Raw genomic sequence first — 14329 nt, 5'->3', positions numbered from 1 at the left:
CATCGACTTTCGGAGCGTTGCACTGTGGGTTGAGCTCCCAATGCCTGATGGTGCAAAAACATTGTCGCGGGTGGTTCTGGGTACATGTCGTCAGGCCCTCCTCCCTCCCTCCGTGAAAGCAACGACAAAAAATTGTTTCTCGCCTTTTTTCCTGGGTTCCCCGTGCAGACGACATACCACGGCAAGCATGGAGCTCACTCAGCTCACTGTCACCAGCTCACCAGCTCACTGTCATATGTCTCCTGGGTGCTGCTGACAGACGCGGTACTGCAGTGCTACACAGCAGCATCTCCTTGCCTTGCCTTGCGGACGGCAGACAGTGCAATATGACTGCTAACTGTCGTCGTTGTTCCGTGGGTGCTCCTGGCCGACCTCGGTTAGGTTGGTTGGGGGCGCCTGGGCAGACATGGGTGCTCCTGGCTGGCCTCAGTGAGGTCAGTTGGGGGCGCCTAGACAAAAATGGAAATGACTCCAGGTCATTTTCTTCTTTAAGTTTTGTCTAATGGAGATTCAGTCCTGCCTGGAATATCATGCCAGCTGGAGGCTTCTGTCTCAGGCTGCTCTCCCAGGGCTCATGAAGCCTGGAAAGTAGTAAGGAGCAGTTCAACTATAGGCTGAGCAGGTGCATAATGGTGGTAGAATGTGCCTTTGGATGTTTAAAAGCTCACTGGTACAGTTTACTGACTCGGTTAGACCTCAGCGAAACCAATGTTCCCATCGTTATTACTGCTTGCTGTGCGCTCCACAATATCTGTGAGAGTGAGGGGGAGACGTTTATGGTGGGGTGGGAGGTTGAGACAAATTGCCTGGCCGCTGATTACGCACAGCCAGACACCAGGGAGATTAGAAGAGCACAGCAGGGCATGCTGCGCATCAGAGAAGCTTTTAAAACCAGTTTCATGACTGACCAGGCTACTGTGTGAAAGTTCTGTTTGTTTCTCCTTGATGAAAACCCACACCTTGGTTCACTCTACTTCCCTGTAAGCCAACCGTCCTCCCCTCCGCCTTTGATCTCTGCTTGCAGAGACAATAAAGTCGTTGTTTCAAATTCATGCATTCTTTATTAATTTGTCACACAAATGTGGGGGATAACTGCCAAGATAGCCCGGGAGGGATGGAAGAGGAGGGGCGCATAAGGGTGGGGTAGTTGTAGGGGCACCCTCTAGAATGGCATGCAGCTCATCATAGAAGCAGCATGTCTGGGGCTCTGACCCAGAGCGGCCATTTGCCTCTCTGGTTCTTTGGTAGGCTTGCCTGAGCTTCTTAAGTATCACGTGGCACTGCTGTGGGTCCCTGTTATAACCTCTGTCCTTCATGCCCTTGGAGATTTTTTTCAAATATTCCGGCATTTCGTCTTTTGGAACAGAGTTCGGATAGCACGGATTCGTCTCCCCATACAGCGATCAGATGCAGTACCTCCCGTTCGGACCATGCTGGAGCTCTTTTGCGATTCTGGGATTCCATGGTCATCTGTGCTGATGAGTTCTGCATGGTCACCTGTGCTGATCAGCTCGCCATGCTGGCCAAACAGGAAATGAAATTCAAAAGTTTGCGGGGCTTTTCCTATCTACCTGGCCAGTGCATCTGAGTTGAGAGTGCTGTCCAGAGTGGTCACAATGGAGCACTCTGGGATAGCTTCCGGATGCCACTACCATTGAATTGCATCCACACTACCCCAAATTCGACCCAGTAGGGTCAATTTCAGCGCTAATCCCCTCGTCGGGGAGGAGTACAGAAATTGATTTTAAGAGCCCTTTAAGTCGACAAAAATGGCTTCGTCATGTGGACGGGTGCTGGGTTAAATCGATCTAACGCTGCTAAATTCGACCTAAATGCGTAGTGTAGACCAGGGCACTGTATTTTTACTGTTCATCCCATTTCATGCAGCTTTAGGAGATTTTGTCTTACTTTTAGATTAAAAGTGAACTAACTCCCCTGCATTTGCAGTGACTGCATGACAGAGAATGATAACCTTGACAGTGTCCCTTTAAGTCACTGCAAATATTGCAGGAGTCTGTGTTTTATAAAATGGTACAAAAACACACAAAAAGAGAGAGAATGCGCAATATTAAATCTAAACAAAAATAGTGGCCTCCAACAGAAATGATGGAACATATAATCTGTTTGAACCACAGGCTATTTGGGATAGAGCTTACATTCTGCATCTGTTGTAAACAAGCAAAGGTCTGTATCATACGGCATACAGTTTTGAATATAATGCAAACATTTGTTTCTTTTTAAAAATGTTACAGTCCCATCTGGTCTTCTTTTTTTTGCCATGGAAAACCGATTACAGTTGGGCAGAGAAATGAACCTGCTGTAATGGATCCAAAAATTGATCTCGTACAGACTCACAAAGAATGGTTGATATTTTACCATCTCCATAACAACCAGCTGACGTCACAGAAGAGACATGAGACACCTTAGTAACCACCATGCCATTATTATTTATGGCATCACCTTGCTTAAAGACACTCTAAAAACAGTTTAGACCATTCATTCTGACATTGCCAAGGGCTAAGATGACAAAATATTTTTATTAAACCCAGATAATTAAGGATGCTGTTTAGAGTAGTGTTTTGCTTGAGTAATTACTATCAGGGTTAATGCTTGAAATCTTACTCAAATTTCCTGCTCTCCACTCCCCTTCTAATTGTCTCACTGGAAAATAATAAAAATAATTTGAATAAGAATCCAAAAATAAATGGACATTTTGAAGTAAGTGATCTGAAAATATGGTTACATGTAATGACTGAAAAGCATTCTGTACATACCACATCAGAACAGAGGCAGCTCTTTTTAAAGTTCCTGTTCTGAAAAGATGTTTCCAAGTAATCCAGCACCCTAAGTACATTCACCCTCAGCAAGTAAGCATGCATCTGTGAGCCACCATGTATGCACTGATCAGGCATTGTAGAGATACAACTCTGCGAAATAACTGCACAATGCTCAACTATCCACTATGCTTAGGCTTGGCAGAATTTTATTTAAAAACAATAATTTTGAAGGATAATATCGGTTAAGTTTTAAGCATTTTTTAAATTCTTAGCAATTAAATTTTCATAGTTGTACAAAATAATGTGTTTTAAACATTTTTTCTAATTTTATTGATTTAAATGTTCACAATTGTGGGAAATTATTGAGGGGGTCAGACAATAGAGGAAATCAGATAATGATTATTTAATGACAGTAGTTGAGATTCAAAATGTTAAAGTTTTGTAACTGTTGAAATACAAATTGTCAACATCACAGGTTAAAATATACAAAGTATCCTTTAAGTCAAACTCTATTAGTCCTCAAGCAGCACTTGTTTAACTTTGCCTATCTGTAAATTTTGATTATTATTGATGGAAATATTTTTTCATAGGTTTGTGTGTGTTTATAGTGAAATTGATAATTACCAATAAAAATCTAATCCTTCCAAGCCTGATTATGTTGCTCCTTGAACTATCTTTTATATTTCAAGTACTGTAAGGCTCATGGGCTTGCATCATTATAGTTGGTTTCCTTGTGTTTGTGTGAATGACACTTTTATATTCCCTCAGATGTAGAATTTGCATTACTTTTTGTGATGCCTTCATAGTTTTTTTTAATGCATGTGTAAATTGTGCTATGAAAGATGAAAATCTAGAACTATGAGAACTTGAAAAATCCTCCTTGATAACAGCTTTTTGAAAACAAAATTTTCCATTGAATCTAAGGTAAGATTAGTGAAAGCTAATGGAAACTTGTACAGTGAAAAGAAAACAGAGGGCAGCATGCAAAGAAAGTTTCCTGGCTCCTTTTTATCTGATGTCTTTGATATGTGGGGGTGTCTGGGGAAAAACAATAGAGGAGAACCCCAAAACAGCTTAAAACAAGTGGGTCAATAGGAAATAATATGAATCAGAGAAATTGAAAGCATATGGTCTAGAAAAAAATGAGGAAATTGGACTAAGCCCCCAATGAGTAAATGGGCCTTCCAGAAATGTTTTTCTGATGTATGTGTATGTCAAATAATAGCATCAAGACAGAGAAAAAGAGCAAGAGATCAGTGCATATCCTGAGTTTAACCAAAATATGGTTGGAAAGTGAAAGTGGGAGATAATTGTATGGGAAGTAAGCTGTATAGAAGCAGCTGAAGAGCTCAGGGGAAAAAAAAGATGAAACCTAAGAAGTAACCTTAAGAGTTGGTTATTATGTTAATCATAATTGCCTCACACCTATAGGAATCAGTTGCAGAGACTGAAACAGAGAATATAGCCAGGCTAGATTCAGCATAATCATTGTTGAGATTACTTTTATAAATACTTGTTGTCACCTGTTAAATGTGTTACCTAAAACCTATCTCTGTCATCCCTGAAATACTCCGGGGACAAGGGAGGAGAATCAAATTTGAATCCTTTGAATTGAACTCATCCATACATCTTTAATTCCAAATCTTAAAAAAAAAAAAAAAGTGGGTGGGAGGGGGCTCAGTTCCAGTTCCAGTTCAGAAGTGGTCAAAGGAACAGTGCTATGGTTTTCGCAAGATTCTTACCCTGAATAGTGAAAATATCACAAAATCAGATGATCTCATTTGAGTTCTAACACATTCATCCAAAACTTTGCAAGAGAAGCTCACAAGATTTTAGCAGTATTAAAGCTAAACTCTTGACCTGGTCCAGCCTGAAATCTGAATCTCAGAACTTAAGTGTAAACCTAATGTGAATCAGCACACTGTCACCCTGTACCAAATCTAGTTTTAGGAACAGGAATTGCCATACAGGATCTGGAACAGACATTGGGGGTGACTTAAAAACAACAGAGACTGAGCTACCATGGACACCAACTTTTACACTTTACTTATAACCATCAGAAAATGACAGAGGTGCATAGATGCTAGTTACTTATGGGACTGTTGAGCACAACACATTTAATAATGTGTTCATTGAAGAGCTGTATGGATAGAAGCATGACATACAGCTATAGGGACTTCCACCTTGGAAAAGATATCATATAAGTTCAATGGAGCCAAGATTTCATTGCTAGCATCTATCCTAGAAATCAATGGGAGTTTTGCTGTTGACTTAAATGGGGCTATGACTTCAAACGAGGAGTCTGAAGCTGTATCAGCTCCCTGTTTGGGGTCCGTGTTACCAGCCAAGAGAACATAACATTCAGCAAGGTTATTCCCATAAAGCAGAATGCTTTCCTCCTCCTTGGTGAAATAGACATCTCTATGAAATTTACTACTTCAGAGCACAAGAGCATGCTTCTGAGAATGTTAGAGCAGCAGGTGCTCAACTAGATATACCCACAGCAGCTTTTATTTTAAAAAACTCCTGTTTATTTTCTGGCTTTGAATCTGATTGGGGTTTCTTTTTTTTTTTGAGAGAGAGAATAAACTGAATGTTGGAACAATGAGAAAATACTTAGTGTCACACTGTAATATGAGGTGCTCTCTCTACATTATGTAAACACAAATATTAAACTAGCATAATATTTTTGTTTACAATCATATATTTGAAAAATATCTAAAGCAATGGGTTGATCCTGCAAAATTTTACAAGTGCAGTCCTTCTGATGTCCAATATTCATGTGAATAAAGGGCTTTCAGGTTCAGGACCTGATTTTTGCTCCAAGAACAGTCGCCTTACGACAGATTTCATCTTAGAGCAGGTTTATTTTGTTTATACCTAAACTATATAAACCCTAAAAATCAGATTGGTACCTGTAGTTAAAAGGCATCTAATACCTGGAATAGAAAATCCAACTCCCAATCAAAATCACAGAACTGCATTCATTTGAAAATTGTATTCTGTTCTGTGTTTCAAAATTAATTCTAAATAGACATGTGCAGTGCATACAATCCTCTAAAAAGCATTGAGTATGTTCCCCCATTTCCACCCTTCAATTTATCTTGTTCACCGCTCACTTGCCTACATCATGGGACTCAAGGTCAGCCCTGGGTTAATAGCTTTAGGTCTCTTTGCTTTAACTTCTGTTTAGCTAAAATTAGCTCTTCTGATATGAGCATTTCGACTATGCATTTAGGTGCCATTGAAATATGAAACTATTTTTTTGGTTGTAAATTCTGATTACCACAAGAAACTCTAGGAATCCACATGATAAAGGGAGACAACTTAAACAGGTGAGAAATCAGAAAGTATAAAAAAATTCATTTTAATTTTTTTGCTGCCTGAAAGTAATTTAAAAGTGATCATGCATGCAAAGCTTGCTTGCATTTTGTGATAGAAAATAAATCTAAGAAGAAAATGTGTGGCCTTTCGGCCTTTAGTGAGGAAAATTTTGAAAATATATATTTACAGCATGTGTAATGCATGTGTGGCAAATATCTATTTTCATAGCACTAATTATAAGATACATTACTGAAAGAACGCTTTCTAGAGGTTAGATTTGTTTTCATAGCATGCATTACATCAGATAAGATTAAAAACAAAAGGGATATTAACTTTCAATTATCTAGGGCATAAACCAGTCATCAACTATCTGGGGTTAGGAAGAAACTTCTCCCAGGATAGGCTATTTCATAAATGACCATAAAGGAGATTCTTGCACCTTCCTCTGAATTGGTATTATCTGGCATGAAGATGAATGAATATTGAAATTTCTGAAAATTGAACTCATTTGGTGGGAAAACAATACAATAAATCTAGTATGGTAGCAGTAGAGCATAGATACAATTTTGAATTTTATTGCACACAAACTTCAAGAAATGTTTGGCACTTACTATTATATTTATGATTGTATTACTGTAGGGCCTAAGTCCCAGATGAGAGCAGGGCCACGTCATGCTCAGCAGACATTGTGAAAGACACTGCACTCTTCTGCTAGGATCCAGGCTTTGGACCTGGAGGACGGTAGCCAAGGTGAAATCCTCCTCAATTTGTGCTTGGGTCAATGAGGAAGAACACTCCTAGATATGGTGCAAGTCTGACTATGTATTTGAGCAAGGGCGGCAGGGTAGGTAACATACTTCCTGGTCTAGGATTTTCTTCTAGTGCCTGTGTCTTCCTAGCCTCCTTGCACAGCAGAGAGAGGAAAAAAGAAAATCTCAAACATCAGTCCCTTAGAACCTGAGGGGCTTAAAGCACTCTTTGACAGAGGGCATGTCCCCAGGAATATGTGGTTCTGGATCTCTTGCAGAGAAGGCAGACTGTAATGTTTTGCCTTTTGTTTCAATTTAAAAGATTCTTGCTCTGTAGAGGGTTGCCTAGACACCAGCTATAGCTCAGAAGACAGGACAAAACCGGGAGGCTCTTCAGGAAATCTTGAAAATGAACTTGTGATTGCTAGATCTGGATCTGGTCCCTTAAAGCCACATATGCCCTGAAGCCCCATGGCAGGGTCTATGGAATTGGATGCACAGGAGAATGAGCATTAACTTTAGTACAGTACTCAAAGTTTGGGACCAGGAAGTCACAGTTTTAGGCCAGACCTACAATACAAAGATTTGTCTGCATAGCTATGGTGGTCAGGTGTGTGAAGCCCCCCTCTCTCTCTCCAGCAGACATAGTTATGCCAGCAAACCCCACGGTGTAGGTGCAGCTAATTGTTGTTTGTGGAGGTGGTATTACCATGCTGACAGAAAAACTCCTTCTGTTGCCATACGTTGCATCTATGCCAGGGTGCTCTGTTGGAATAGCTATACCAGTATTGCTATACCAGCAAAGCATTTGTAGTATAGACAAGGCCTTAGACTCCAAGATAGAAACCAACCAGCTGCACAAACCAACCTTCAAACAACTGCTTTGCTGTCCATGCTCATCTTCCATAGGTGAAGCAATAAAGCAGAATCTTACTTTCCCTCCTACCCCACCACAAGCTTCTGTGAAGGGCACACAATGGTAAAATCCTAACAAATCCCAAGGTAAATGGCAAACTGCCTTCAGTTCAGTAATCACTCAGAGACTGTGATAATGCAATCCATATACATTCTACATACTCCATAGCAAGGTGGCAACAAATGCAATGTCTTTTCTGACCAGCTTCTTTTGCTAGAGGTGAGTGATGAAAAACTGCCTGAAATGAACTGGGGTGCATGTTTCATTTCAGATTAAATTTCGTTGGAAACAAAAAGAACTCACAATAGATTGACAGAGAATTTGATTTTTTTTAAATGCTTCTCACTTGGGATGCCGGGATTTTTGCTGTAATGTAGTTTTACTAGCATGTACCGTATTTACTGAAGGCATAAGCTGTCAGCTGTAGAGAGGAGAGTATCTAAAGATGCTTCACATGTTCTCTCCTCTTTGTTGGAATATTGTAGGTCTTAAACTGTTTGTGAAGCCTACAGAAGCTCAATGACATTGTTCTGGAAACAATGCCTATATCCCTTCACTACACCATCCATCATGAATGCAACTCCCTGTGACACTCATTTAATTATTTTGGCATAGCTTGTAAATAAACGTTCTAAGAAAGTTTAGATGAAGAGTGAATTTTGCTGTCAAACTGCAGACAATAGATTTTAGAATTAGAATCAATGGCAACATGCCATGCTTATGGAGGGAAAGGATGGTTTTGTGTTTTAAGTCACTGGACTTGGACTCAGGAGATCTGGATTTACTTCCTGGCTCTGCCATCTCTGAGATCTTTAGCTGATCCTGAGAATAAATCTCTCCATGCTTCACTTCACTTCTCTGACTGCGAAATGGGGGAACTGCTACATCTGCCTCACAGGATATTGAGGACAAATTTCATAATATTTGTGAAGAACTCACACAATGCTGTGATGAGGACCATGCAAGTATCCAAATGCGATCTGGGGATAGAGTGTAGCAGCTTTGTAGCCAAGCAGATAAATATTTTTGACATTTCAAGGAAGTGAAAGAGAAAAATACTGTCTATTTAATTGGCTATGTATGGGCTAACTGCTTGTGACTTCCTCTGAGTCACCACCTTATGGGAGCTGACTCACATGATTTCAGTAACGTGACGTGTCATTGGGAACACAGATGTTTTTGGGAAGTGGATAAAGAATTGAAACAATCTAGAGAAAATTTAGCTTCTTCCTTGATTATTTTTTTTCTTATTTAAGTTTTGATGAAGGTCAAACTAAAGCTACAATGAACTGCAATAGGAATGAAAGAGTTATGCTGGAGCTGCAACAGCATTGACGCAATACAATGGAATTCAGAAAGCTACGTTTTGAAAGCTAAAAATAAGTCCTTGTAGAAGAAATGTATCTATCAGCACAGTATCCGAGAAGGTCAAAAAAGCAATGGGACACCACCAAATCTGCTGTGCAGAGTGGGGGTGTTTGCATCATCTTACCCTTTGCCTACAGTAGCGCTGACTTCCTAGCTAGGCAGCATGAAGGAGGGCTTTGAGGAAAGCTGAAGGACTACTTCATAGGACTGTAATTACATAGAGCCAGTTGCCACAATCGCTTTTGTAGGGTGCAGTGGTTCTAGATGCTATTCCAGTCTAGCTGGAACGACAGATATGGAGGGCTTGGTAAGCTTCTCTGCAGTGTGAAGAAGTTTCCATTACCTCTGAGCCCCCAAGCCTAATTCCCTGTGAAAACTGTGTGTGATGGGGTGTATGAACCCTGCACTGACAGGGAAGGGGTTAAGGAGGCTGTGTGTGCTAATCAATAATTACCTACTAATATAAATTGTTCTGAAATTCAATCATTTTTAATTGATTTTTTTTAAAGTTAATCTTTCGTTGATAAATGTTACAAAAAATTTCATCTTTAAATAAGATCTGGAAGTCATGAATAAAGAAATGGGAATAAAGAACCAATATAGGCCTTGAGTTTAGTGTGTGTGTGTGTGTGTGTGTGAGAGAGAGAGAGAGACACTCACCTTGGTGTGCCTACACCAACTCTTCCAGTGTTGCTAAACACCAGTGGAACTGAACGAGTGAGAGACTTTTGTGGAAATGTCGCTAGTGTATACAAGGCCTATGAAAATATTTTTTACCCCTAAGGTGAGATCAGATTAAATTAAATAGGCTGCATAATGTCATGTGGAAAGACATTCAGCTGGTTTATTTTATTTGTTGGACATGGTTAGCAGTTTTGCTCTCCTTGGAACAAGGGTAACAATTTTGTACCATGTTCATTTTTTATACACTCTGCTTTCAGCATTGTGCTCACACTGCTCACAGGCTGCTTAGCCAGTGCCGTCGAGTGAGTACAGTAGCACCTTTCCTCAGGAGCTTCAGCCCTTTAAACTCAAGACTCCTTTCAGCTGGTGGGTCAGCAGTGCTAATTATACAGTGCTTGTCTCCAGCTAGCAGAGCTCCAGTCAGAATCGTTCTGCGGTATATTATGTGCTTGCAGCTATGCTTTTCTACATGTGCTATATCTACTGAAGCCAAGACAAAAATAACTTCAGTTCTAAATAGTCCTAGGCAAATCTCAAAAGGGTTTGATGTTTCGGTTCCGATAAATGTACATACAAATGCATCTGTCATCCTGTCCCCAAATTAGCAGTACACATGCCAAACTTCTCCACTGCATAATCCTGTGTTACGTTCTCTTTCCCCATCTTTTGTGTCCATATATTGTCTAGTTTAGGGCTTGATGAAGTTAATGGCAAAGATGGCATTGGTTTCAATGGGAGCAGAATTATACCCTTAAATTATAAACTCTTCTTGGCAGGACAAGTATCATCCTGTATGTGCAAAGACTCATGTGGTACTGTAAAAATAAGAAGTTATCCAGACCTCTGGAATGGGACATGTCATGAAGAGGCTTTACCACTAGACTTCTACTTTTATTTCCCTGTGGCTAGCATGGCTAACTCCATGAGTCCTGCCATCCTAGGCAGCCCAGCAAATGTCTACCTCTTCTGGCCCACAGTGACCACACAGACGATTACTGCATGTCTTGATTCCTGTTCTGCCTGTGGGGTATTTTGGTGCTTCCAGTCCTACAGCACTACAACGTATCTGGGCATGCAGCCATCTGGAAACTCTAACTAGTACAGAGCATGACAACATATCTTTTTAGCAATATGGGCTACTGTGAGCACATCAAACTGGTCTTTACGCTGTCATCCCATAGAATACCATGACAAATTCAAGGTCTTGGTCCATATTTTCAAGGCACTCAATTGCTTGGGCCTAGGATAATACCTACATGATCATCTGTAGCTCTGGGATGAGAACAGTGGTTGACAACTCCACTCCTCAGATATAATGGAACTGTCCACTGCCAGAGTAAAGCTTGTCTGTTTGGGAGACAGACCTTTCCTGGGAGTCAGTCCAAGATTGTGGAATGAACTCCCACAGCAATGAAGAACCCCCACAAACTTTTTACTTTAATTTTACCTCTTGAGTGAGGATAAAAGGGAAAAAAACCAACCTCACATGACAGATGATGATGATGATGATGTGTAATGCACTACTGGAGAACACTCAGACATCCTGCTCGTGAGGATGATATATGAAACTAAACAGAACAGAATAGAAGCAGGAAGTTCTCTGACATGCTAAAGTGAAAAAAATTAGGGAGGAATGTTATCTGAACATTTAGTTCTAGCTTTGCCAGAAAGTTCAAGCATGGGATCTAATTTTTCTGAATCAGTTTGCTCTAGACAAACAACTAAACTAGAGAGACCAAGTGAAGGACTTGATTAAAAATAAATTATTGCTGTAATAGGAGATGCTCTTATTCTAACCATAACTTATACTGCCTCTGCTAGATTTTCTTATCTTGTATATTCAACACCCTTTACTTATTTTATAAGAAAATAATTTGTGCTGTCAGCAATTCTGTTTATAGTTAACACAAATTTGCAATTTAATTTCACCCCCTGCAGAAAACTGTGCACATACCTATTAATGACACAGCAGAGTATAAAAAGTTTTCAAAGCACCCGGTGATGGTGAAGCGTTTGAGCTGGAAAATTTGGCTCAAGATTCCAAACCACAATAAGTGCAAGGGTTTTTGGATCTGAGGTTTTGTTTCATGCATTTATAGAGATAAGGATCAAATTTTAACCTGGATTTGGCTTCTGACCTCCACAGCAAGGTTTGCGGATGTTCACATTCAGAGGTTTGTTTTGAGCTCAGATCTAGTTGTGAAACTTGTGATCATATGAATGTAGGCACTGACTTTCACTGGCAGTGTGCATAGAGGTCCTGGTCCAAAGCCCCTTTGAAGTCTATGGAAAAACTTCCATTAACTTCAGTGGGCTTTAGATCAGGCCCATGATATATTGATTCAGCTTTTTCTATTTATTCAAATCCAGAGGGGGCAAACTACATATATTTGCAAGTAATTGACTGATGGGAGTGAGTGATGGAATATTTTTATCATGCAAATCACCCTGGCACCTTACAAATAGCTGTAGAAGTTAATAGGTATGAAATAGAATTGCAATAGGTTTCAGTAGAAATTAAAATATAGAGAATTTAATAGAGAATTTTTTGTAGAGTTGTTTGAAGCATCCTGTACAGTTCTATAGCAGGGGTATACTTCTCTATTAAATTTTGTGGGAATATTTTTTTAAATAAAAACAAACAAACCTAAGGAGAGGTTATAATTCTATAGGTCTTTTCCATCTGGGAAATGCAGGCAAAGCTGCAGAAATAGGAGTTGCATGTGATTTTGGTAATCAAAAGTGCATTAATGTCATGCTAGGACAGCGCGAATTGATGAGAAGGTTAATACATTGTTTTTCCTGCTTTTATCTGATAGGTCATTGCTTGTGAACAACAGTATGACTACTCTTATGATGCTCGGTGTGACGTATGGTCCCTTGGGATCACAGCTATTGAATTGGGTGATGGAGACCCACCTTTATTTGACATGCATCCTGTGAAAACGCTTTTTAAGATTCCAAGGTATGGCACTAGATGGCTCTCTTGACTCACTAGTTTGTTGTTCACAGGGAGTCTAGTGAGAAGTAAAATAAATATTTGGTAAACAACTTCTCCTTGAATTGTAAGAAACCATCACTGGAAAATAGATAAAAAACAGTTATCATTATGAGGATTCCTATTCACTCTGACTTTAGAAATAATTAATAGTTAGGGCTAGTTGAAATAATAGAATTCTAAATGTACTTTATTCTTCTCTTGGGTTTTGATTTTCTATACCATCAACAATAGACTGCAAATGTAATTTTCTTAGCTGTAATTGATAAAAGCATTTGTTTCAACAGAGGCAGAAGCTAGTATCTGAAATGTAGCATAATGTTTTTAAATGGCATTCCTCTGGAATCTTAGACTTGTCTGATTGTGGAAGAAATACGTGTAATTTTGAGAATGTTATGTAGCAATCTGTCAGTTTCACTAAATTGTGTCCATCATTTCTTTTTTTAATTTGCCCTTGGATGATAAGATGTGCAATATACATATAAAAAGAAGATGGAAGCTCTTTCCATAGTTATTAATATCACCTGAATATTTCATTTCACATGATCTGTATTTGTTTTGCTTTATCATCACCTGATTGGGGTTTCTAACTGGACAAGTCAAGATTTTATAGTCAGTGTGAGATAGGGTTTAACAAGAGGGCCACGGTAATAGTAGGAAAAATCTCTCAAGAATTTGTCCAAGGTTGACTGCAAATTGGCATATGGTTGCCTTTTCCACATTGCGTTTGTAAAGGAAGAATCGCCACTGGCTGATAGCAGTTTAAAAGCTTTGACAATAAAAGTGTTTGACCTTTTGTTATCTGCACAATCGCACAATTATCCCGGGCTTTTAAAATTTCTTCTGATTGCAATTTGCATTTCTGATTAGGTCTATTTATATGCAGATGAGGCTGTCTTAGGTTCTGCGTCATAATGTTATCTCCTTGTACCCGACCCAGATGTGAACTGCCACTACTCTTCCACAAATTATTCAGACTGAGGCAGCAGTTCCTCTGGTTGCAGTGGCACAAATATAAAACAGGACATGGCAATTAAAGCAGCAAGAGAGGCTCCAGATTTCAAAACTAATGTCCATAAATTTAATCAGATGAATACTCAAACCAGTTTAGAAGGGCTACAATCATGTCATAGTGTTAAATAACAGCAAGTGATAGGAAGATCTATGGAATGGGACATGTGGATGCTTTGATTTCTGTGTATGATTTATCTCTCTCCCTACTCACTGATATATGTCTGCATGACTTTGCAATATCTAAGATGGGGTGTCTACTTTGATAAGATAAATAGTGTGTATTTACTACTTAATGACAGAATTTTTAATATTTTTTTGAGTGAAGTGATTTTCTTCTGCTTTGCATTTTACGAGCTAGAATGCCGCTACTAGAAATTATCCACTTCCACAAGACATAATAGACTATGGTGGGTGCTTGATGGGAAGAGGGACTGCTAATGGGATATGGAGCTTGTCATCTCCAGGTACTGTTTTAAATCCAATCCAGGTGGATAGTGAG

The 14329-nt window shown here is 39.5% G+C and overlaps 1 protein-coding gene across 1 annotated transcript in view; it reads left to right on the top strand.

The window, feature by feature from the left end:
- The window catches only part of MYO3B (myosin IIIB), a 328398-nt gene that overhangs the window by 56080 nt on the left and 257989 nt on the right, over positions 1-14329 (top strand). Inside the window, exon 8 of the mRNA XM_054043283.1 lies at positions 12638-12783. Within this exon, the coding sequence (XP_053899258.1) occupies positions 12638-12783 (146 nt within the window). The remainder of the gene's footprint in view (positions 1-12637; positions 12784-14329) is intronic.

This window comes from Malaclemys terrapin, chromosome 11 (assembly GCF_027887155.1).
Source record: "Malaclemys terrapin pileata isolate rMalTer1 chromosome 11, rMalTer1.hap1, whole genome shotgun sequence".
In the NCBI taxonomy this organism is placed as follows: domain Eukaryota; kingdom Metazoa; phylum Chordata; order Testudines; family Emydidae; genus Malaclemys; species Malaclemys terrapin.
The sequence above is the reverse complement of the archived record's forward strand: the minus strand, read 5'-3'. Positions and strand labels throughout refer to the sequence as shown.